Here is a 25,739-nt window from a genome sequence, read left to right as displayed (position 1 = left end):
AAGTTAGGCAGGAATTTAAAATTAGGTCCTCGAGGGTTAGTGAGGGTAGGAATAAGAGGATATAGCAGATGAATGCGTGGCTGAGGAGCTGGTGCAGGGGAGAAGGGTTCACATTTTTGGATCATTGGAATCTCTTCTGGGGTAGAAGTGACTTATACAAAAAGGACAGATTGCACTGAATTGGAAGGGGACTAAAGTACTGGCAGGGAGATTTGCTAGAGCTGCTTGGGATGATTTAAACTAATAAGGTGGGGCAGGGTTATCAGTGAGATAGTGAGGAAAGAGATCAGTCTAAAACTGGTGAAATTGGGAAAAGGAACAAATCAGTCAGCCAGGGGAGGCAGGAACAAAGCAGAGAACAAGGCGGGACTGATAAATTAAACAGCATTTATTTCAACGCAAGAGCCCCAATAAGGAAAGCAGATGAACTCAGGGCATGGTGTGGAACATGGGACAGGGATATTGAATGGCAGCTGAAGGTTCCAGGATACAAATGTTACACGAAGGATAGAAAGGTGCAAGAGTAGATGGGGAATGGCGTTTCTGATAAGGGATAGCATTACGGCTGCACCGAAGGAGGATATTCTTAGGAATATGTCCAGGCAAGTAATTTGGGTGGAACTGAAAAATAAGAAAGGGATGATCACCTTATTTAAATTGGGTAATAGACACCACCCTCTCTCCTCCCCCCCCCCCCCAATAGTCAGCAGGGAATTGAGAAACAAATTTGTAAGGAGATCTCAGTTATCTGTAAGAATAATAGGGTTGTTAATGTAGGGGATTTTAACTTGTCAAATATAGTGTTAAGGGTTTACTTTTAGATTACTTACAGTGTGGAAACAGGCCCTTTTGGCCCAACAAGTCCACACCGACCCTCCGAAGAGCAACCCACCCAGACCCATTCCCCTACATTTACCCCTTCACCTAACACGATGGACAATTTAGCCAATTCACCTAACCTGCACATTTTTGGACTGTGGGAGGAAACCGGAGCATCCGGAGGAAACCTCACGCAGACACGGGGAGAATGTGCAAACTCCACACAGACAGTTGCCTGAAGCGGGAATTGAACCCAGGTCTCTGGCGCCATGAGGCAGCAGTGCTAACCACTGTGCCCATTAGATGGAGAGGAATTTGTTAAGTCTGTACAAGAAATTTTCTGATTCAGTGTATGGATGTACCTACTAGAGAAGGTGCAAAACTTGGAGGAGAAAGTGAGGTCTGCAGACGCTGGAGATCAAAGCTGAAACTTTATTGCTGGAACAGCACAGCAGGTCAGACAGCATCTAGGGAAAAGGAGATTCGACGTTTCGGGCACATGCCCTTCCTCAGGCATGTGCCCGAAACGTCGAATCTCCTTTTCCCTAGATGCTGTCTGACCTGCTGTGCTGTTCCAGCAATAAAGTTTCAGCAAGGTGCAAAACTTGACCTGCTTTTGGGAAATAAGGTAGGGCAAGTGACTGAGGTAACAGTAGGGGAGCACTTTGGAGCCAGCAACCATAATTCTGCTGGTTTTAAAGTAGTGGTGGAAAAGGATAGATCGGTTCTAAAAGTTAAAGTTGTAAATTGGAGGAAGGCCAATTTTGATGGTATGAGGCAAGAACTTTCCAAAGTTGATTTCAGGCTGATGGGAAAGGGACGACTGGAAAATAGGAAGCCTTCAAAAGTGAGATAATGAAAGTCCAGGGACAGTATGTTCCTGTTAGGGTGAAAGGCAAGCTTGGTAGGAGTAGGGAACGCTGGATGACTAAAGAAATTTAGGTTTTGGTTAAGAGAAAGAAGGAAGCATATGTCAGGTATAGACAGCAGAAGTGAATCCTCAGAAGAGTATAAAGGCAGTAGGAGTATACTTAAGAGTGAGGTCAGCAGGGCAAAAAGGGGACATGAGACAGTTTTGGCCAATAGGGTTTTAAGGAGAATCCAAAAGGATTTTATAAATACATCTAGGACAAAAAGGTAATGAGGGAGAAAACTCAACCCCTCAAAGATCAGTAAGGCAGCCTATGTGTGGAACAGCAGGAGAAGGAGGATATACAAATGGATATTTTGCATCAGTGCTTACTGTGGAGAAGGACATGGAAGATATAGAATGTGAGGAAATAAATGGTGACATTTTGAAAAATTACACCATATTACACAGGCAGTGGTGCTGGATGTCTTAAAACACAAAGATGCATAAATTCCCAGGAACTGATCAGGTGTACCCTAGAATTCTGTGGGAAGCTAGGGAAGTGATTGGTGGGCCCTTTGCGGAGATATTTGGATCATCGATAGTCACAGGTGAGGTGCCTGAAGACTGGAGATTGGGTAACATGGTGCCACTATTTAAGAAAGGTGCTAAGGACAAGCCAGGGAACTATAGACTGGTAAGCCTCCCATCAGTGATGGGCAAGTTGTTGAAGGGGATTTGAGGGACAAAATTTACATCTATTTGGATAGACAAGAAATGATTAGGGATCATCAACATGGCTTTCTTCATGGGAAAATCATGTCTCGCTAACTTGATTAAGTTTTTTGAAGAAGTAATGAATTGGATAGAGCAGTGCAAGTGATCTATATATGGCGTTCAACAAGGTTCCTCAGGGTAAACTAGTTAGCAAGGTTAGATAGCATGGATACAGGGAAACTAGCCATTTGCATGCAGAACTGGCTCAAAGGTAGAAAAGAGGGCGTTGGTGGTGGAGGGTTCCTTTTCAGACTGGAGACCTGTGACCAGTGGTGTGCTACAAGGATCGGTGCTGGGTCCACTGCTTTTCATTATTTTTACAAATATAACATGAAAGGAGGAGGTATAGTTAGTAAGTTTGCATATGACACCAACATTGGCGGTGTAGTGAACAGCAAAGAAAATCACCTCACAACAGGGTCATGGTCAGATGAGCCAATGGGCCAAGGAGCAGCTAATGGAGTTGAATTTAGATAAATTGAGGTACTGCATTTTGGAAAGCCAAATCAGGGCAGACCTTATACACTTAATAGTAAGGTCCTTGGGAGTATTGCTAAACAAAGGGACCTTGGAGTGCAGCTTCACAGAACATAGAACAAAGAAGAATACAGCGCAGTACAGGCCCTTCGGCCCTCGATGTTGCGCCGATCCAAGCCCACCTAACCTACACTAGCCCACTATCCTCCATATGCATATCCAATGCCCGCTTAAATGCCCATAATGAGGGAGAGTCCACCACTGCTACTGGCAGGGCATTCCATGAATTCATGACTCGCTGAGTAAAGAACCTACCCCTAACATCTGTCCTATACCTACCCCCCCCCCCCCTTAATTTAAAGCTATGCCCCCTTGTAATAGCTGACTCCATACGTGGAAAAAGATTCTCACTGTCGACCCTATCTAAACCCCTAATCATCTTGTACACCTCTATCAAGTCACCCCTAAACCTTCTTTTCTCCAATGAAAACAACCCCAAGTGCCTCAGCCTTTCCTCATATGATCTTCCTATCAGACCAGGCAACATCCTGATAAACCTCCTCTGCACCCGTTCCAGTGCCTCCACATCCTTCCTATAGTATGGCGACCAAAACTGCACACAATACTCCAGATGCGGCCGCACCAGAGTCTTATACAACTGCAACGTGACCTCAGTACTCCGGAACTCAATTCCTCTACCAATAAAAGCCAGTACGCCATATGCCTTCTTCACCGCACTATTTACCTGGGTGGCAACTTTCAAAGATTTGTGTACATGGACACCAAGATCTCTCTGCTCATCCACACTACCAAGTATCCGACCGTTAGCCCAGTACCCCATCTTTTTATTACTCTTACCAGAGTGAATCACCTCACACTTAGCTACATTGAACTCCATTTGCCACCTTTCTGCCCAGTTCTGCAGCTTATCTATATCCCGCTGTAATCTGCCACATCCTTCCTCACTGTCCTTGAAAGTGGAGTCGCAAGTAGATAGAATTGTGGAGAGAGCTTGTGGTCAGAGCACTGAGTATATGAGTTGGTGTGGTCATGTGGGGCTGTACAGGGACATTGGCTAGACCACTTTTGGAATATTGTGTACAATTCTGGACTCCCTGCTACAGGAAGGATGTTGCGAAACTTGAAAGGGTTTAGAAAAGATTTACAAAGAAATTGCCAGGACTGGAGGATTTGAGCTATTAGGGAAGATTGAATAAGTTGGGGCAGTTTTTTCGCTGGAACACGAAAGCGAAGGGGTGACCGTATAGAGGTTTATAAAATCATGAGGGGAATGGACAGGGTAAATAGACAAGGTCTTTTCCCTGGGTTAAGGGTGTCCAGAACTAGAGGGCATAGGTTTAGGGTGAGAGGGGAATATTTAAAAGGGACCTAAGAGGCAGGTTTTTCACACAAAGGGTGGTGTGTGTATGAAATGAGTTGCCAGAGGAAGTGGTGGAGGCTGTTACAATTATAACATTTAAAAGGCATCTGGATGGGTATATGAATAGGAAGGATTTAGAGGGAAATGGGCCAAGTGTTGGGAAATAGGGCTCGATTAATTTAGAATATCTGGGCAGCATGAATGAGTTGGATTGAAGGTTCTGTTTCCATTCTGTACATCTCTATTATTATTATTTTGACATGCTAATTTCTTTTTCTTTCATGTATAATATTAATCAATGCAACTTTTAAACTCCTTCTTCTACGGCATTTGTTATGGACTAAGCCAGACCCCTCAAAACATATTTAAGCAGATAGCCTACACGTCGCAGTTTTGCTGTTTGTTCAGCATTCCTGATGAAGGGCTTATACCCAAAACATCAATTCTCCTGCTCCTCAGATGCTGCCTGACACACTGTGCTTTTCCAGCAACACACTCTCGACTCTGATCTCCAGCATCTGCAGTACTTAATTTCTCCTATTTGTTTAGCTCAGTGTATAGTGGATAACCCCAGAGTAAATTAGCTGAGTCAACTGCCAAGTTTCACACAAACAAAATTTATTTACAAACTTATGTAACGAAACACCAAGAGCAGAAAACAGAATACCAGATAACTTATCTTCTTCAAACCCAACTTAATGATGCTGTTCTGAAAATACGTGCAACAATCCCAATACACATATCCCTGAGCACAAATAGTAAAAAAAGAATTAACAAACTAGAGCTTACAGGCTTGAAGTTAGGAGAGAGAAAAGCTTCCAGTTTCCCCTGTGACTCTAACTTAACACACTCCCACACTGAATCGAACTGCACAGCTAGAGAGCTGGCCACGCTCCCTTGACTATACCAGTTTTTGGAAAAGCGCAGCAGGTCAGGCAGCATCCAAGGAGGAGAATCGACATTTCGGGCTTGAGCCCTTCTTCAGGAATGAGGCAAGTGTGCCAAGCAGGCTAAAATAAAAGGTAGGGAGGAGGGACTTGGGGGAGGGGCGTTGGAAATGCGATAGGTGGAAGGAGGTTAAGGTGAGGGTGATAAGGTGAGGGTGATAGGCCGGAGTGGGGGTGGAGAGGTCAGGAAGATGATTGCAGGTTAGGAAGGTGGTGCTGAGTTCAAGGGTTGGGACTGAGACAAGGTGGGGGGAGGAGAAATGAGGAAACTGGAGAAATCTGAGTTCATCCCTTGTGGCTGGAGGGTTCCTAGCCCAAAGATGAGGTGCTCTTCCTCCAGCCGTCGTGTTGCTATGTTCTGGCGACGGAGGAGTCCAAAGACCTGCATGTCCTTGGTGGAGTGGGAGGGGGAGTTGAAGTGTTGAGCCACGGGGTGGTTGAGTTGATTGGTCCGGGTGTCCCAGAGGTGTTCTCTGAAACATTCCGCAAGTGGGCGGCCTGTCTCCCCAATATAGAGGCGGCCACATTGGGTGCAGATGTAGTATATGATGTGTATGGAGGTGCAGGTGAATTTGTGGCGGATATGGAAGGATCCCTTGGGGCCTTGGAGAGAAATAAGGGGGGAGGTGTGGGCGCAAGTTTTGCTTTTCTTGCGGTTGCAGGGGAAGGTGCCAGGGGTGGAGGTTGGGTTGGTGGGGTGTGTGGACCTGACGAGGGAGTCACGGAGGGAGTGGTCTTTTCGGAACGCTGATAGGGGAGGGGAGGGAAATATATCCCTGGTGGTGGGGACCGTACCCATATCCAAATGGACCCACCACCAGGGATATATTTCCCTCCCCTCCCCTATCAGCGTTCCGAAAAGACCACTCCCTCCGTGACTCCTTCGTCAGGTCCACACCCCCCACCAACCCAACCTCAACTCCCGGCACCTTCTCCCGCAACCGCAAGAAATACAAAACTTGCACCCACACCTCCCCCCTTACTTCCCTCCAAAGCCCCAAGGAATCCTTCCATATCCGCCACAAATTCACCTGCACCTGCACACACATCATTTACTGCATCGGCTGCACCCGATGTGGCCTCCTCTATATTGGGGAGACAGGCCGCCTACTTGCGGAATGTTTCAGAGAACACCTCTGGGATACCCGGACCAACCAACCCAACCCTTGGCTCAACACTTCAACTCCCCCTCCCACTCCATCAAGGACATGCAGGTCGTTGGACTCCTCCATTGCCAGACCAGAGTAACACGACAGTTGGAGGAAGAGCGCCTCATCTTCCGCCTAGGAACCCTCCAACCACAAGGGATGAACTCAGATTTCTCCAGTTACCTCATTTCCCCGCCCCCCCATCTTGTCTCAGTCCCAACCCTCGAACTCATCACCACTTTCCTAACCTGCAATCTTCTTCCTGACCTCTGCGCCCCACTCCCACTCCGGCCTATCACCCTCACCTTAACTTCCTTCCACCTATTGCACTCCCATTGCCCCTCTCCCAAGTCCCTCCTTCCTACCTTTTATCTTAGCCTGCTTGGCACACTTTCCTCATTCCTGAAGAAGGGATCATGCCCGAAACGGCGATTCTCCTGCTCCTTGGATGCTGACTGACCTGCTGCGCTTTTCCAGCAACACATTTTCAGCTCTGATCTCCAGCATCTGCAGTCCTCACTTTCTCCTATACCAGTTTTTCAAAAGACCTTTCAAGCTTTTGGTTTGAAGCATTATCTCTTAGCGTAAACAACAAGACCCCAATGAACCATTCAAACTTCAGACACGTTGGAGCCTGGCCAATTGCCCCACCTTTCTGAAACAAACCTCAAGGGCAAAGTAATCTTATACAAGACCAGCACTGTGACACATTATTGACTTTATTGATGACACTGGTTTCTTAGTTTTTTTGCCATACTTGCTACGAATATCTTCAGTTTGCAATCTCCTTGAAATGATTCTTGGCTTGAGCATTTAGAATCGTCATATGCATCAGTAGTCAGTGTACTTTTACTTGGCAGAATTCAGACTCATTAGTTAAGCTGACAAATATTAAATTATCTTGGAAAGAATAATTATTAGAATGCTACAACAACACCTATTTGAAATCATGTCATGCTGTTCAAGCTTGAATAAATAAATTTGCACATATACCATAGTAAATTTAGTGAATTAATGTGTACATACTTAGTTTTACAGCCATCAAACATTCCAGTGTTTATGAAGTATGGGCAAACGATCGTAGTCCTTACACCGTTTTTCCCTGAAACTAGCAATTCTAGTGCAACAGACTCTGCAAAACCAACCGCTGCAAATTTGCTTGCACAATAATCTGTAAAAGAAGAACAACGTCCATTCACCAAAAATACGTGGGAACTAGTTTGACAGAAGTCAACAGAATGAAATTTGCTGTAAATAGCTTAGCATTTAGTTTCCCTGGCTGAATTGGTTGAACATAGAGTGCATAAATACTTTTTATATGCAAAATACATGTTTTTTTTAAATAAACAAAACTTATGCCCTTCCCTTTGTTCCCTCAGGTTTAATATCTCAGAAAAAGCAGATGACAGTTATAGAAACTAACTTTGCTTGCAAGTCAATATGCATAATATGTAATGAAAACAGACGTTTCTGTTATCTCAGCAAAACAAAAATTAAAAGATGCTTGAAGGGAGGTAGTGGGCTGGCGGAAGTGTTACTAGACAACTAACCCAGAAACTTGGGTTAAGACCTGGGGGTGCATGGACTTAATTCCCATTATGATGGTGTGTGGAATTTAAATTCAGTTCATAAATCTGGACCCAACCATTGTTGATTGTCAGGTACACTAATATTCTTTAAAGGGGAGAAGTTGGTTCCCTAATATCTTTGAAAGGAAGAAGCTGTGACTCCAGATTCTCAATGATTTTGACTGTCTAGGTGTACCTAACACTTTGTGGAAACCTAGGCAAGTGATTGCCAAACCCCTTGCTGAGATATCTGTATCATCGATAGGCACGGGTGATGTGATGGAAGACTGGATGTTAGGTAACACGGTGCCATTACTTTAAAAAGGTGATAAGTAGTAGTCAGAGAACTGTAGACTAGGGAGCCTATCTGGAGGGGATTCTAAGGGACAGGATTTACATGTATTTGGAAAGGCAAGGGCTGATTAGGCATAGTCAACATGACTTTGTGCATGGGAAATAGCATCTCAGTAACTTGATTTGAGTTTTTGGAAGAGGTGACGAATAGGATTGATGAAAAAAGAGTGGTGGATATTGTCTATTTGGACTTCAGTAAGGCATTCGACAAAGTTGCGCCTGGTAGACTCTTTAACCAGGTTAGATCACATGGAATACAGGGAGAACGATGCAATTTTCTATCCAAGTGACTCTAAGGTGGGAGATACAGGGTGGTGGTGAAGGGTTGTTTTCTGGATTGCGGATCTGTGACCAGTAGTCTGCCGCAAAAATCAGTGTTAGGTCATCTTCTTTTGGTCATAAATTATTTGGATGCAAATGTAGGAGGTATGGTTAATAATTTTGCAGATGACATCAAGATTGGTGGTATAGTGGACAGCGAAGAAGGTTGCTTCAGATTACAAGGGACCTTGATCAGATGGGCTGAGGAGTTTAATCTAGATAAAGGTGGGGTGCTACATTTTGGTAGGGCAAATTAAGACAGATCATATACACTTAATGGTAAGGTTGTGGCGAATGAAGCTGAACAAAGAGACTTTGGAGTTCCAAGTTCATAGTTCCTTGGAAGTGGAGTCGCAAGTAGATAGGGTCGTGAAGGTGGCATGTTTGCCTTTATTGGTCAGTGCATTGAGTATAGGAGTTGGGAGGTCACATTGTGGCTTTATGGGACATTGGTTATCCCACTTTTGGAATATTGCATTCAATTCTGGTCTCTCTGCTATATGAAAGATGTTGTGAAACTCGCAAGGGTTCAGAAAAGCTTTGCAAAAATGTTGCCAGGATTGGAGGGTATGAGCTTTAGGGAGAGGCTGAATAGGTTGGGGCTGTTTTCCCTGGAGGCTAAGGGATGACCTGATAGAATTTTATAAAATCATGAGGAGCATGGATAGGATGAATAGTCACGGTCTTTTCCCCAGGGTAAGGGAGCCCAAAACTAGAGGGCACAGGTTTAAAGTGAGAGGGGAAAGATTTAAAAGGACCTAAGGGGTAACTTTATTATGCAGAGAGTGGTGTGTGTGTGCATATAGAATGAACTACCAGAGTAAGTGGAGGAGGCTGGTACAATTCCAACATTAAAAAGGCATTTGGATGGGGGTATGAATCAGAAGGATTTAGAGGGATATGGGCCAAATGCTGGCAAATGGGTCTAGATTAAGTTAGGATGTATCAAGGGTGGCAAGGACACAGAATGTTCTCTTGGGGGAGACTTACAAGTCCAACACCAGGAGTGACTCAGTTGCAGCACCAGTGACTAAATTGGCTGAATCTTAACAAATATAGCTGCTAGCATGGTTCTGCAGCAGTTGGCGAGGGATCCTGTAAGAGGTAAATTCTATTTGACTTCGTTCCCACCAAATCATCTACTAAGATCTGTCCGTGATAGTACGCACAGGAGTGACTGCTGCACAATTATGAAGATCTCACAATCTTAAGACCATAAGACATAGGAGTGGAAGTAAGGCCATTCGGCCCATCGCGTCCACTCCGCCATTCAATTATGGCTGATGGGCATTTCAACTCCAGTTACCCGCATTCTCCCTGTAGCCCTTAATTCCTTGTGACATCAAGAATTTATCAATCTCTGCCTTGAAGACATTTAGCATCCCGGCCTCCACTGCACTCTGCGACAATGAATTCCACAGTCTTGTTGAATTCTGAGGTTGTGACAAAATACATTGATGAAGGTAGAGCAGTGGATGTGGTTTACATGGATTTTAGCAAACGTTTGATAAGGTTGATAAAGTAACAATGCATGGGATATAGGGAACTTTGGCTGTCTGGATACAGAATTGTCTGGCCCATAGAAGACAGAGGGTGGTAGTTGATGGAAAGTATTCAGCCTGGAGCTTGGTGACCAGTGGTGTTTCACAGCAATCTGTTCTGGGACCTCTGCTCTTTGTGATTTTTATAAATAACTTGGATGAGGAAGTGGAAGAGTGGGTTAGTACTTTTGCCGATGACAAAGGTTGGAGGAGTGGGGGATTGTGGGGTTGGCTGTTGTAGGTTGCAACGGGACACTGACCAGATGCAGAGCTGGGTTGAGAAGTGGCAGATCGAGTTCAACCTGGAGATGTGTGAAGTGATTCATTTTGGAAGATCAAATTTGAGTGCAAATTACAGAGTTAAAGGCAGGATTCTTGGCAGTGTGAAAGAACAGAGGGATCGTGGGGTCCATATCATTATTTCCCTCAAAACTGCCACACAAATTGATGGGTTAAGAAGGCATATAGTGTGTTGGCTTTCATCGGCAGGGGGAATTAAGTGTAAGAGCTGCAAGGTTATGCTGCAGCTCTATAAAGCCCTGGTTAGACTACACTTGGAATGTTGTGTTCAGTTCCGATCGCCTCATTAAAGGAAGGATGTGGAAGCTTTAGAGAGGGTCAGAAGAGATTTACAAGGATGCTGCGTGAACTGGAGGGCTTGTCTTATGAAGAAAGGTTGAGGGAGCTAGGCTTTTCTCATTGGAATGAAGGAGGATGAGAGGTGACTTGATAGAGGTGGACAAGATGATGAAAGGCAGAGATAGAGTGGATGGCTAGAGATGTTTTCCCAGGGTTATTACAAGCAGGCATGATTTTAAGGTGATTGGAGGAAGATATAGGGGAAGTGTCAGAGGTGGGTTCTTTACACAGTGTGGTGGGTGCATGGAATGCACGGTCAGCAGTGGTAGTGGAGTCAGATACATTAGGGACGTTTAAGCGATTCTTGGATAGGTGCATGGATAATAGTAAAATGTGGGGTATGTAGGTTAGTTTGATGTTAGTGTAGGATAAAAGGTCAGCACAACATCGAGGGCTGAAGGGCCCTTACTTTGATGGACTGTTCTATGTTCTATAAAGCCCTGTCTTATACTGATATGCCGGATGGCATCTTCAAAACTGGACATCCATGAGGCATAAGGCATACCTACACTAGGTACACCATCCAGGAACAACACTAGACATCCCTTCAAATCCCTACAAAATGAGGTTTCAATGTGGTGAAGTAATATGAAACATTTTGAATCGTGGACACAGCATGCATGCAACAAAGAGTTAAGTGATCCCACAACTAACATATTAGACACCAAAACTCTGCAGTCCTGTTATTCAGTTCCTCATCTCGTTACAGCCTAGTGAAAACTTGGACAAAAGATTTGAACACCAGAACTGCCTTGGTGTTTCCTACATATCTACAGCCATGATAGAGAAAATGGGCTCAGAATGAGGTGTCAAAGGAGCCTTGGTGAGTCGCTGCAGTGCATCTTAGTAGAGGATACACACTGCAACCACCCTGTGCATTGATGATGAAAGGAGCCAATGTTGAAGGTAATGGATGGATGCCAGTCAATTGGATTGCATTGCTTGGAGTGTTGATGGAGCTGTGCTCATTCAGCCAGCAGATTACTCCATCACACTCATGACTTGTCATTGTAAACTGTGGACAGGATTTGGAGAGTTGCTCCCACATAATTCCAGTCTGTGACATCCTCTTGAGCTACAGTTTTTAAGATGGTTGGTCCAGATCAGCTTCTGGTCAATGGTAACTATTCCAAATGATGATAGTGATGTTTCCGCGAATGGAAATGGTACTGAATGTCAAGATGGCTGTGGTTAGACTCTCTCTTATTGGAAATTGTTATTTCCAAGCACTTGTTCATCATAAATGCCACTTGTCACTTATCAACCCAAGACCTGCTGTTCAGGTCTTGCTGCACAGGGACAACAACAGCGTCAGTATCTGGGGAGTCATGAATAGTTCTGGACATTTTGCAATAATCATCAAGCATCCCCATTTGTGACTTTACGATGGAAGATTATTGATGAAGCAACTCAAGATGGTTTAGCCTAGGGCACTACTGAGGAGCAATCATAAACGGCTTCCTCCCTGTTGGATATGACTCAAACTAGTGGAGAGTTGTCCTCTAATTCCCTTTAAATCCAATTTTGTTAGAACTCTTGGATGTCACACCTGGTCAAATAATGTCTTGATGAAAACGGCAGTCATTCTTTCCTCAGTTCTAGCGTTCAACTCTTTTGTCCAAGTTTTCACTAGACTGTGATGAGATGAGGAGCTGAGTGACTGGACTGCAGAGCTTAAATATCTGATATGTTAGCTGTGGGATCACTTAACTGTTTGTAGAACACCAGTCCCTCAAGGTAATAGAGATAAGTGGATAAAATGGTTAAGGTGGCATATGATTTATTAGCCTTGATTAGCTGAGGCAGAGAATTTAAAAGCAGAGAGGTTATGCTGGAACTTTTTATTTGTTTGTGAGAAGTAGACATTGTTAATTGGCTAGGATTTATTGCCTGTCCCTAGTTGCCTTGAAAACCGTGGTGACAGGTTTTCTTGAATTGCTGTAACCCACCCGCTGTGGGTTGATTCACAAGGCCATAAGGGTAGGAATTTCAGGATTCTGGCCTAGCAACATGATGGAAAGGGGATATATTTCGAAGTCAGGATGGTGACCATCTTGGAGGGGAACTTGCAAGTGGTGGTGCTCCCATGTATCTGCTACTGTTGTCCTACTAGATGGAAATGGTCTTGGGTTTAGAAGGTGGTATCTGAGGATCTTTGGTGAATTTTTACTATGCATCTTGTAGATTGTACACATTGCTACTACTTAGCATCAGTGGTGAAAGGATCAAACTGGCTGCTTTCTCCTGAATGGTGCTGAAAATGTATTGCTGGAAAAGCGCAGCAGGTCAGGCAGCATCCAAGGAACAGGAGAATCGACATTCCTGAAGAAGGGCTTATGCCCGAAACGTTGATTCTCCTGCTCCTTGGATGTGCCTGACCTGCTGCGCTTTTCCAGCAACACATTTTCAGCTCTGATCTCCAGCATCTGCAGTCCTCACTTTCTCCTCGAAGATTTTGTCCTGAATGGTATCAGGTTTCTGTGCTGCACCATCCAGGCAAATGGGGAGCATTCCATCACAGTCCTGACTTGTGCCCTGCAGATGGTGGACAAGGTTTGGGGAGTCAGGGAGTTAAATTACTCCATGTTGAATTTCTAGCCTCTGACCTACTCTTGTAGCTGCTGTATTTATATGGCAAATCCAGTTGAATTTCTGGTCAATGGCAATCCCAAGGATGTTGATAGTGAGGGAGCCCATGATGGGAACACCATTGAATGTCAAAGAGCGGTAGTTAGACTGTCTTATTGTTGATGTTCATCACCTGGCTTTAGTGTGACTCTTAGCCCAAGTCTAGATATTGTCCAGAAAGTGTTATGAACATGAACTGCTTCAGTATGAGGAGCCAGAAATGGATTTGTGCATTGCACATTGAACATCTCCACTTCTGACCTTGATGAATGGAAGGTTACTTATGAAGCAACTGAAGGTTATTAGGCCTTAGATACCTGCAGAAATGACCTGGAGTTAGATAAGCTATCTCCAACAACCATGATCATCTTCCTCTGTGTCAGATATGACTTCAACTAGGGGAGAGTTTGCTCCCGAATAATGAATGATTCCAGTTCTGCTTGGGTTCCTCGATGTCACACTCATTCGAATGCAGCCTTGATGTCAAGGACTACCACTCCTACCTCTCTTCTGGAATTCAGTTGTTTCGTCCATGTTTGAACGAAGACTGTAATGAGGTCAGGAGCTGAGTGGCCCTGGCTGAATTCAAACTGGGCATCACTGAGAACGTTATTACTGAGTAGGTGCTGCCTAATACCACTGTTGATGACACCTTCCATCATTTAATTAATGATTAAGAGAAGACTGAGAGGGTGATACTGGCTAGGTTGGATTTGTTCTGCTTTTTATGTATCAAACATACCTGGGCAATTTTCCACATTGTTAGATAAATGCCAATGTTCTAACTGTAGAGGAAGAGCTTGGCTAGTGGAGCAGCAATTTCTGGAGCACAAGTCTTCAGTACTATTGCCATCATGTTGTCAGGGCCCATGGTCTTTGCAGAATGCAGTACTTCCAATTGTTTCTTGTTGTCCTTTAGAGTGAATCAAATTGGCTGACAACTGGTATCTTGGCATTTCTGGCTGAAGATCGCTGCGAATGCTTCAGCCTTATCTTTTGCATTGTCGTGTTGAGCTCTTCCATCACTGAAGATGGAGATATTTGTGGAGCCTCCTCCTCCTCCAGTGAGTTGTTTAAATGTCCACCACCATTCACGAATGGATGCTGCAGTACTGCAGAGTTTAGATCTAATTTTTTGATCGTGGGCTCATTTGACTCAGTCATTTGCTGCTTATAAAGTGTAGCATGTAAGTAGTTCTGTTCAGTAACTTTATCAGGTTGACACCTCATTTTTAAATATGCCAGGGATTGCTCCTGGGATCTGCTCCTGCACTTTCCATTGAACCATGCTGGATGGTAACGGTTAAATGGGGAATACATTGAGCTATGAAGTTGAAGATTGAGCTAGAGTACAGTCTTGAGTTGCTACATCTGTTCAAAATCCATCCCATTTAGCATAGTGACAGTGCCACACAAAATGAATATGAAGGTTGAATTTCATCTCCACTGCGTGGAGGTCACTCTTACCGACATGATCATGGACAGATGCATCTGCAGTTGGTAGACTGGCAAGGATGAGGTCAGCTATGTTTTTCCCTCTTGTTGTTTCCTTCACCAGCTGTCACAGACCCATCCAAGCAGCTATCTCCTTTGGAACCTGATAAGCTTGATTAGTAGTGCTGCTGCCAAGCCACTCCTGGAGGAGTATTGATTCACCAGGGGAGGAAGGATAGTACATGGTAACCAGGAGGTTTCCTTGCCCATGTTTAACCTGAAGCCATAAAATGTCCTGGGTTCCAAAGTCAATACTAAGGCATCTCGGTTCAACTTCCTCCTGACTCTGCGGCCAACTCTGCTAGTTCTGTCCTGCCGTTGGGGCAAGACATGTTGAGGGATGGTGGTCTCTGGGACATTTGTCTGTAAGCTATGGTTCAGAGAGTATGGCTGACTGTTACTTGTCTAGTCTGTGAGCCAGCTCTGCCAATTTTGGCACTAGCACCCAGATATTAGGAAATAGAACTTTGCAGGGTCAACAGGGCTGTTTCTGCCAATGCCTTTACTGGTACCTTAGTCGATGCCAGGTGAATTGTCCAGTTTCATTCTTTTTTGAGACTTAAAGCGATTAATACAACCGAATGGCTTGCTAGGCCATTTCAGAGGGCAGCTGAGAGTCAACTGCATTGCTGTTAGTCTGGAGACCAGGTGAGGATGGCAGATTTCGTTCCCTGAAGGATATTAGTAAGCTGATGGGTTTTTCCGACAATTGACAATGGTTTTGTGGTCGCCAGGAGACTCTTAATTCCAGATATTTTAAAATAAAATTCAAATTCTACCATTTGCCATGATAGGATTTGAACCCAAGACAATTGTTGAGTTTCTGAATTAATAGTCCAGAGTTAAAAAAACTAGACCGTCACCTCCTGTGTAAAACATTGGTTCAGCCACAGCTAGGGTATTGCGTGACTTCTAGAATCCATATTATAGAAGGGATGTGAGAGCACTGGAGAGAGTGTGCAGAGGGGACTTACCATTATGCTGTCTGGGCTAGAGAGTTTCAGTTACAAAGATAAATTGGATAGACTGAGGCTGTTTTCCTTAGAACAGAGGAGATTTGAGAAGGTACATGATTGGGATGTGTAAAATTATGATTGTGTATAGATAGGCTAGACAGGAAGAGGTTCTCCCCTTGATGGAAGGATCAATAACCAAGGAAATAGATTTAAAGGTAAGAGATAGAAGATTTAGAGGTGATGTGATGAAAACCTTTTAGCTAGAGGATGGTAGGAATCTGGAACTCATTGCCTGTAAAGGTGGTAGAGGAAGAAACACTCATAACAATCAATATTTAGATGTGCACTTGCAATACCAAGGTATACAAGGCTACAGGCAAAATGCTGGAAAATGGGATCAGAATAGTTAGGCAGTTAGTTTTGGCCAATATTGATGCAATGGATCAAAGGGGCTCTTTCTGTGATACAGATCTCTAATGACTCTGACTTGCATCAAGCATTCGTGAAAAATACCTGCACACAGTGCATGTTTTTGGATTTAAAAATGTTTCTCATTATTAACATATGCAGTAGTTTTTTGTAGAGCAATTAGAATTGTTAGATGCCACCTAAAGAAAATCTCCACCAATGTCTAGGCAGTTATGATTAGATTAGGTTAGATTCCCTACAGTATGGAAACAGGCACTTCGGCCCAACAAGTCCACACCGACCCTCTGAAGAGTAATCCCCCCAGACCCATTCCCCATATTTACCCCTGACTAATGCGCCTAACACTATGGGCAATTTAGCATGGCCAATTCACCTGACCTGCACATCTTTGGACTGTGGGAGGAAACCGGAGCACCCGGAGGAAACCCATACAGACACGGAGAGAATGTGCAAACTCCACATGGACAGTCGCCCAAGGTGGGAATCGAACCCAGGTCCCTGGCGCTGTGAGGGAGCAGTGCTAACCACTGAGCCATGATCCCCGTGAGGTAAAGAGAGAATGCTAATTCCTTACTGTTGATTGCAAAACCTAGCCCTGTGTATATTGCATAATGCATGTATAAATTCCATATACATTCAAGGAAAGAGCTTTTTGTTCATTTTTTTGAACTTAATATAAAACTAACATAGAAAACAACAGCAATTTGTAGCTAAGTATAGCCTGAAGCATTGTACACCATACTTCATCTAAATATGATGAGCATTGAAAATTTCTAGAAACCACAGAAGCTATTCTTACCCGCCAATCCATTGACTGGGAACAGTCCTGCTGTGCTGGCAATGCTAACCAGATGGCCGTGGTTGCTGGCTATCATGGCAGGCAGGAAAGCTTTATAGGTCTAAAAACAGATAATCCACAGAATTACCAATTTGACTATAACTGATGGCATGTTGTTTTTCACTTGAAACCGCAAGTACTACTACTAAAAAATAAGACAACATTTTTGACAATTTCACTGGCAATTCAACTCTCTCCCTCACCGCTCCCTCCCTGTATAGCAAATTTTCCCTGATTACTCACATTCATTGCTTGTAAATGAAATAAACCAAAGATCTTTAATGAAAATAAAGGAATAAAAATTGTTGACAGATACCGAATGCAAGAATCCACTAAAAACATGAATAAAATTGAAAGCCAGCAATTACATCTCAGACATTTTGTATCAGTTTTTAAGCATACCGTACTCATAATACATCGAAGGTAAAACAATGCAATAAATCCAGTGCTAATTTTATTGCCATTTTTGCACTGACAATGTTCAATGCTATTCAGGTCAAAAATCTGAATTTCAGAAGGCATTCAATAAGATGACATGAGGTTATTAAATGCAATTAGGGCTGATGGTATTGGGTACAACATTTAGCATGGTTTGGAGATCGGTTAATGAATAGAAAATGGAATAGGAATAACTGGATCACTTGTGGGATGCCAGGTTGTAAACATAGGTTTACATTGCATTTCAGGGAGCCAGAAGAACTAGTATTTGGCCTTCAGCTGCAAAACAATGGCTTAGATTCGGGAAGCAAGTGAATAAAGCTCAGCAAGCCTGACAGCATCTGTAGAGAGAAATCAGAGTTAAAATTTCGAGTTCATCAGAACATCTGATGTGTAGTGAGAAACAGACGGTGATCTAGAATAGGTAGGTGGTTATTTTTGACCGATACAGACATCAGATACAGACAAAGGGTTTTTTCTATATTACAGATAGGTCAAGTGACAGCAGATGGAATATAATATATTAGATTAGATTAGATTAGATTAGATTAGATTAGATTACTTACAGTGTGGAAACAGGCCCTTCGGCCCAACAAGTCCACACCGCCCCGCCGAAGCGCAACCCACCCATAACCCTACATTTACCCCTTACCTAACACTACAGACAATTTAGCATGGCCAATTCACCTGATCTGCACATCTTTGGACTGTGGGAGGAAACCGGAGCACCCGGAGGAAACCCATGCAGACACGGGGAGAACATGCAAACTCCACACAGTCAGTCGCCTGAGGCGGGAATTGAACCCGGGTCTCTGGCGCTGTGAGGCAGCAGTGCTAACCACTGTGCGACCGTGCCGCCCACAAAGAGACATCTTGATAGAAAGAATGTTGTACATGTACAATGTACACCTATAATTAAGACTCTACAATACTGACTTACATCAAGGCATAAGGTTATGGGCCATATACTGAAAAATGGGATTAGAATAACTGTATATCTTTTGACTGTGGAAGTAAACTGGAGCATATGGAGGAAACCCATGCAGACATGGGGAAATGTGCAAACTCCACACACAGTTGCCAGAGGGTGGAATCAAACACAGGTCCCTGTACTGTGGGGTAGCAACGCTAACCACTGAGACACCGTGCTGCTCCATTTGAATGGTAACACTGGCACAGTTGTTAACACAGCTTTTAGATTGTTAAATGCATTCTGACACTTTTCTGTCCCCTGAAATTTCTGCATTTCAACAGGTCAGTCAGTGCAGCAGTTACACTGCTAAACTTTGGTACAAATTTTCAATAAAAACACTCAGTCCCAGGAACCATGGTACTTCCCTTTTCATCAATGGTATGGGAAATTCCTCAATAACCTGCTTTCACATCCCATCAAGCCATTAGTTCACGTCCAAAGACATGGTCCAGGAATGTGACGTGGGTTTTTGTGAACTCACTTTTAGCCAGGTCTATCACCAAGCCTGCCTCCTGAAATGGATTGAATAATTCAGCTAGATGCACCAAATGACCCTTCCACATTTGACTAAAAACCACCAGATCGTCTAAGTACACCACATAATTTGGAAATCCTGACATGACCTTATTTTGAAATGTGTCTGGCGCATTTTTCAAATGGCATGACTTTAAACTGGTACAGGAGAAAGTGAGGCCTGCAGATGCTGGAGATCAGAGATGGAAATGTGTTGCTGGAAAAGCGCAGCAGGTCAGGCAGCATCTAGGGAACAGGAGAATCGACGTTTCGGGCATCCTGAAGAAGGGCTAATGCCCAAAATGTCGATTCTCCTGTTCCCTAGATGCTGCCTGACCTGCTGCGTTTTTCCAGCAACACATTTCCATCTTTAAACTGGTACAGTCCATTTGGTGTTACAAAGATGTAAATTTCCTTTGCTCTTTCTGCCATGATTCTCTGAGTAAGTTCAACATGGAAATATAAGTTGTTTGTGCCACCATCTCAACACAGTCTTCCAATGTGGAATAGGATATAAATCAGTTTTTAAAACTGCATTGACTTCGCGGTTGCCCACACATAATCACTGGGTACCATCTAGTTTTAGCACCATTCGCTGCAACTCACTTAGATTAGATTTTTTAGATTAGATTAGATTACAGTGTGGAAACAGGCCCTTCGGCCCAACAAGTCCACACCGACCCGCCGAAGCGAAACCCACCCATACCCCTACATTTACCCCTTACCTAACACTATGGGCAATTTAGTATGGCCAATTCACCTGACCCTGCACATCTTTGGACTGTGGGAGGAAACCGGAGCACCCGGAGGAAACCCACGCAGACACGGGGAGAACGTGCAAACTCCACACAGTCAGTCGCCTGAGGCGGGAATTGAACCCGGGTCTCTGGCGCTGTGAGGCAGCAGTGCTAACCACTGTGCCACCGTGCCGCCCACAAATTCAATAATTACATCTTGGAATATGCTTTCAATTTTTTTTTTGAACCTGTGCTGATTTTAAAAGATGAAGTCCAAAAGAAGATTGCATAATTGGAACAGCATTTCCTAAATGTACATCATGCATAATGAAATTAGTACTTCCTAGATATTTCCCACATAACCTCGTGTGATATTAACTCTTTCAGTTCCTTGATTTTCTTCTGGAATGTAACTCAATAATTTATCCCAATTTTTGAGAAGTTCCTCATTGAACAATTTAATTTGAGGAATGTCCCATTTAAGATCATCTGAACTTGGTTTTTCACTGTATTGTAACCAGTAACAGTCTCCTTTTGCTTTCTTTCCCTATCAAAATACTTTTTAAGCATACTCACATTACACACACAGAATTTATTTCTATCTAGTATTCCATTAAATAATTCAGCTTGCTTAATTTCCTTTTGATTTAATAAGGCCCACTAAACCTTCCTTTTAAAGGGGCGGCACGGTGGCACTGTAGTTAGCACTGCTGCCTCACAGTACCAGGGATCCAGATTCGATTCCAGCCTTGGGTGACTGTCTGTGTGGTGTTTGCACATTCTCCCAGCGTCTGCGTGGGTTTCCTCCCAGTGCTCTGGTTTCCTCCCACAGTCCAAAGATGTGCCGATCAGATGAATTGTCCATACTAAATTGCCCATAGTGTTAGGTGTATTAGTCAGACAGAAATGGGTCTGGGTGGGTTACTCTTCAGAGGGTTGGTGTGGACTTGTTGGACGGAAGGGCCTGTTTCCACATTGTAGGGAATCTAATCTAATTCACCCACTACAAGAAGTAATACTAATACTTTATCTCCACACACAAAATCATGAAATTTTGATTTCTTGTCTGCTTCCTGTTACATCACATGCTGTGCTACCTTCAAATATGATCTAGCCAACTCACCCACTCTATTTAAACTTTCCCTCAAATTTGACATAGTCCAAACATGTGGTCTCTCAACTCACCAAGTTCTCCTTAATTTCAGTGGTCTTCTCAACTCACATTCCTGATGAAGGCTTATGTAGGTCAGGCAGCATCCTGTTCCTCAGATGTTGCCTGACTGGCTGTTCTTTTCCAGTACACTTTGATTCTCTCCACATGCCCAGAAACTAATTCAAATGGACTGAATGTAGCTGATTCATTTAGTGCATCCTTAATTGCAAAAAGTACAAGTAGAATTTCTTTATCCCAATCCTCTGGATAGTCTTGACTATACACCCTCAACATTGTCTTTAAAGTTTGATGTCATTGTTCTATCACTCTCTTTGTTTCTGAATGAACTTGAATGATTTTATTCCCAAGCTATCCATAAATTCCTTGAATAGATTTGAAGTAAAATTTGATTCTTGAGTCAATTGTATTGCTGTTAGTAGTCCATTTACTAGAATCTGGTAAAAGAAATGTTGATTAACTCTTCCACGATCCTTTTAGCCATGACACTGCGCAATGGTATGGCCTCTGGAAATCTGGTAGACATATTCATTATGATCAATAGATACTGATTCCCACTTTTTGTTCTAGGCAGAGGTCCTACACAATAATTTAAGAATCTTGTAAAAGCTTCTTCAAATGCGGGAATAGGTATTAAGGATGGTTTTATCACTGCCTCAGGTTTTTAAATTATCAGACATATATGACATGTCTGGCAAAATTCAACCACATGCAGTCCAAGCCTAAAAAGTATTTTTCTGTAATTGGAGTTGAGTTTTCCCTACTCCCAAATAACTCCTACTGGTACTTCATATGCTACTCACAATACCTCCTTTCTATTACTCACCATTAATATAACTTGATGAACTTCTGCCCTATTTTCATTTGCTTATGTGATGGTCTCCATTTCCTCGTCAAGACTTCATTTAATATTCTGGGTTGCACTCAGATTCTTATTCTGTGTAAGCTGTTTGATAAAACTGCTTCAGTTTTTCATCCTTCTGTTATAATTCAGCCAGCTTCTCTGAACTAAAAATATCCACTTTGTCCTCCACCTGTTCTAGTTTTCCTCCAAACATTTGATCAAACGTAATCTCTGATAATTGAACTTCAACTTCCTTATCTTTGCTCCTTAATTTTTCTTCCTGCTTCAACCCGTGGCTTTGTGACCTTATTACCACATAGTCCCGAAAACCTCCGGGATATACTTCCTGTAACACATCAATTACCCAATTTTCCACTAGCTTTTCAACCACAGTAGGCATCGCTCCCACCTGTGATCTACTTGTGATATTGTTACCAAGGAAAAACTGTATTACCAGAAATGAGAATTTCTCTATTACTCCGACCATCACTTCACAACTTTTCACCGGACTCTCGAATCTCACTTAGAACATAGAACAGTACAGCACAGAAGAGGCCCTTCAGCCCACAATGTTGTGCCGACCACTGATCCTCATGTATGCACCCTCAAATTTATGTGACCATATGCATGTCCAGTAGTCGCTTAAATGTCCCCAATGACCCTGCCTCCACAACTGCTGTTGGCAACGCATTCCATGCTCTCACAACTCTCTTGTGTAAAGAACCCGCCTCTGACATTCCCTCTACACTTACCTCCAATCAGCTTAAAACTATGACCCCTCGTGTTAGTCATTTCTGCCCTGGGAAATAGTCTCTAGCTATCGACTCTATCTATGCCTCTCATTATCTTGTATACCTCAATTAGGTCCCCTCTTCTCCTCCTTTTCTCCAATGAAAAAAGTACGAGCTCAGTCAACCTCTCTTCGTAAGATAAGCCCTCCAGTCCAGGCAGCATCCTGGTAAACCTCCTCTGAACCCTCTCCAAAGCATCCACATCTTTCTTATAATAGGGCGACCAGAACTGGACGCAGTATTCCAAGTGCGGTCTAACCAAAGTTTTATAGAGCTGCAACAAGATCTCACGACTCTTAAACTCAATCCTCCTGTTAATGAAAGCCAAAACACCATATGCTTTCTTAACAACCCTGTCCACTTGGGTGGCCATTTTAAGGGATCTATGTACCTGCTCACCAAGATCCCTCTGTTCCTCCACACTGCCAAGAATCCTATCCTTAATCCTGTACTCAGCTTTCCAATTCGACCTTCCAAAATGCATCACCTCGCATTTATCCAGGTTGAACTCCATCTGCCACCTCTCAGCCCATCTCTGCATCCTGTCAATATCCCACTGCAGCCTACAACAGCCCTCTATACTGTCAACGACACTTCCAACCTGAGTCATCTGCAAACTTGCTGACCCATCCTTCAATCCCCTCATCCAAGTCATTAATAAAAATTACAAACATTAGAGGCCCAAGGACAGAGCTGTGTGGAACACCACTCACTACAGACTTCCAGGCAGAATATTTTCCTTCTACTACCACTCGCTGTCTTCTGTTGGCCAGCCAATTCTGTATCCTGTATCCCATTCCTCCTGACCTTGTGAATGAGCCTACCATGGGGAACCTTATCAAATGCCTTGCTGAAGTCCATATACACCACATCCACAGCTCAATCCTCATCAACTTCTCTAGTCACATCCTCAAAGAACTTGATAAGGTTTGTGAGGCATGACCTGCTCCTCACAAAGCCGTGTTGACTGCATTTAATCAAGCCATGCTCTTCCAGATGGTCATAAATCCTATCCCTCAGAATCCTTTCTAACACCTTGCAGACAACAGACGTGAGACTTACTGGTCTGTAATTGCTGGGGATTTCCCTATTTCCTTCCTGAAGAGAGGAATTACATTTGCCTCTCTCCAGGCCTCAGGTACGACTCCAGTGGACAGCGAGGATGCAAAGATCTTCGCAAGTGGCGAAGCAATTGCCTTTCTCTTTTCCCAAAGCAGCCGAGGACAAATCTGGTCTGGGCATGGTGACTTGTCAATCTTAATGTTTGACAAAATTTTCAGCACAACAGCTTCCTCTATCTCTATCCATTCCAGCATGCACACCTGCTCTTCAAAGATTTCATTCACTACAAAGTTCGTTTCTTTCGTAAAGACAGAAGCAAAAACTCATTTAGGGCTTCCCCTACCTCCTCAGACTCCACACACAAATTCCCTATGCTATCCCTGATCGGCCCTACTCTTTCTTTGACCATTCTCTTATTCCTGGCATAAGTGTAAAATGCCTTTGTGTTCTCCCTAATCCGTTCTGCCAAGCCTTTCTTGTGTCCCCTCCTGGCTCTCCTCAGCCATTTTTGAGCTCCTTCCTCGCCTGCCCGTAATCCTCTCGAGCTGAGCTTGACCCTAGCTTCCTCCACCTTATGTAAGCTACCTTTTTCCTTCTGACGAGAAGCTCCACCACTCTCGTCATCCAAGGTTCCTTTATCTTACCACTTCTTGCCTGTCTCAGAGGGACATATTTATTCATCACTTGCAACAACTGTTCCTTAAATAGTCTCCACATCTCTATAGTGTCTTTACCATGGAACAATTGCTCCCAATCCATGCTTCCTAACTCATGTCTAATCGCATCATAGTTTCCTCTTCCCCAATTAAATATCCTCCCATATTGCCTAATCCTCCCCTTCTCCATAGCTATGTAGAATGTGAGGCAGTTGTGGTCACTATCACTAAAATGCTCTCCCACCACAAGATCTGATACCTTCCCCGGCTCGTTTCCGAGCACCAAGTCTAGAATGGCCTCTCCCCTCGTCGGCCTGTCAACGTACTGAGTTAGGAAACTTAATATAATGGAACACTCCTCTTCTCACCACATTACCACTGTTTCTGGTAATTAGCCTTCTGAATCACACATCTCTTCATTTCTCACCAAAGGCTGACTTGTTCCCGAATCTCTTAAAATTTTAACTTTTTCCAACTTTTCCTCTGGGCATACACGAGTAAACCATAACCACATAAGTTCTTTAAAAGAGATCTGGCACTTCCTTCTTCACCAACCCCTGATCAAGCTGTACATTGTTTTGCAGCTGTTTAGCTTCCACTGTGCTTTCCATTAGATTAGATTAGATTACAGTGTGGAAACAGGCCCTTCGGCCCAACAAGTCCACACCGACCCGCCGAAGCGAAACCCACCCATACCCCTACATTTACCCCTTACCTAACACTACGGGCAATTTAGTATGGCCAATTCACCTGACCCTGCACATCTTTGTGATGTGGGAGGAAACCGGAGCACCCGGAGGAAACCCACGCAGACACGGGGAGAACGTGCAAACTCCACACAGTCAGTCGCCTGAGTCGGGAATTGAACCCGGGTCTCTGGCGCTGTGAGGCAGCAGTGCTAACCACTGTGCCACCGTGCCGCCCCATTACCACCAACAAAATTTACCGGCTTATCCTATTATCCCAATCCATCTTCCCATTGCATATTTTCTAAACTACCAACACTGCGACTTCAAACGGCTTACTTTATCACAGTGAAAACACCTGAGCTTTTTTACTTCTGTTTTTCCCTCATGCATTTCCTTTTTAACTCGGGGTAAACCATCTTTACTATCGTCACTAAGATCTCTTTTTCCCTTACCACTTGAAGATGTCTCTTTTCCACGATTCGTATCCCTCACAGATTGAAACTGCTATTGGAAGCCAAACTTTGATTTATGAACCAACCCAATCATCCACCATCTCCGCTGCTAATCTTGCAATCTTAATTCTTTGCTCTTCCACATTCACTACTTCAGGAAGTGAATTTTTTGAACTCCTTCAAAATAGTAGCCTCTCTCAGAGCATCATATGTTTGATCCATGTTATCCAACTGTCAAAGTTACTT

At 43.6% G+C, this 25,739-nt stretch overlaps 1 protein-coding gene across 4 annotated transcripts in view; it reads right to left on the bottom strand.

The window, feature by feature from the left end:
* The window catches only part of sdr16c5b (short chain dehydrogenase/reductase family 16C, member 5b), a 77,115-nt gene that overhangs the window by 15,081 nt on the left and 36,295 nt on the right, over window positions 1-25,739 (bottom strand). For all 4 annotated transcript variants that reach the window (XR_015756984.1, XM_087986369.1, XM_087986370.1 and 1 more), the window contains exons 3-4: window positions 17,129-17,228; window positions 7,426-7,570 (exon numbers count right to left, since the gene is read on the bottom strand). Coding sequence is in view for 3 of the 4 variants with exons in the window: in XM_087986369.1 (XP_087842495.1) it covers window positions 7,426-7,570; window positions 17,129-17,228 (245 nt within the window). In the remaining variant the exon portion in view is untranslated. The remainder of the gene's footprint in view (window positions 1-7,425; window positions 7,571-17,128; window positions 17,229-25,739) is intronic.

Source organism: Chiloscyllium plagiosum, unplaced genomic scaffold, assembly GCF_037043375.1.
Source record: "Chiloscyllium plagiosum isolate Xiang-an unplaced genomic scaffold, Cpla_swu_hap1 HiC_scaffold_4, whole genome shotgun sequence".
NCBI classification, from domain to species: Eukaryota; Metazoa; Chordata; class Chondrichthyes; order Orectolobiformes; family Hemiscylliidae; genus Chiloscyllium; species Chiloscyllium plagiosum.
This window is presented reverse-complemented; position numbering and strand designations above follow the sequence as displayed.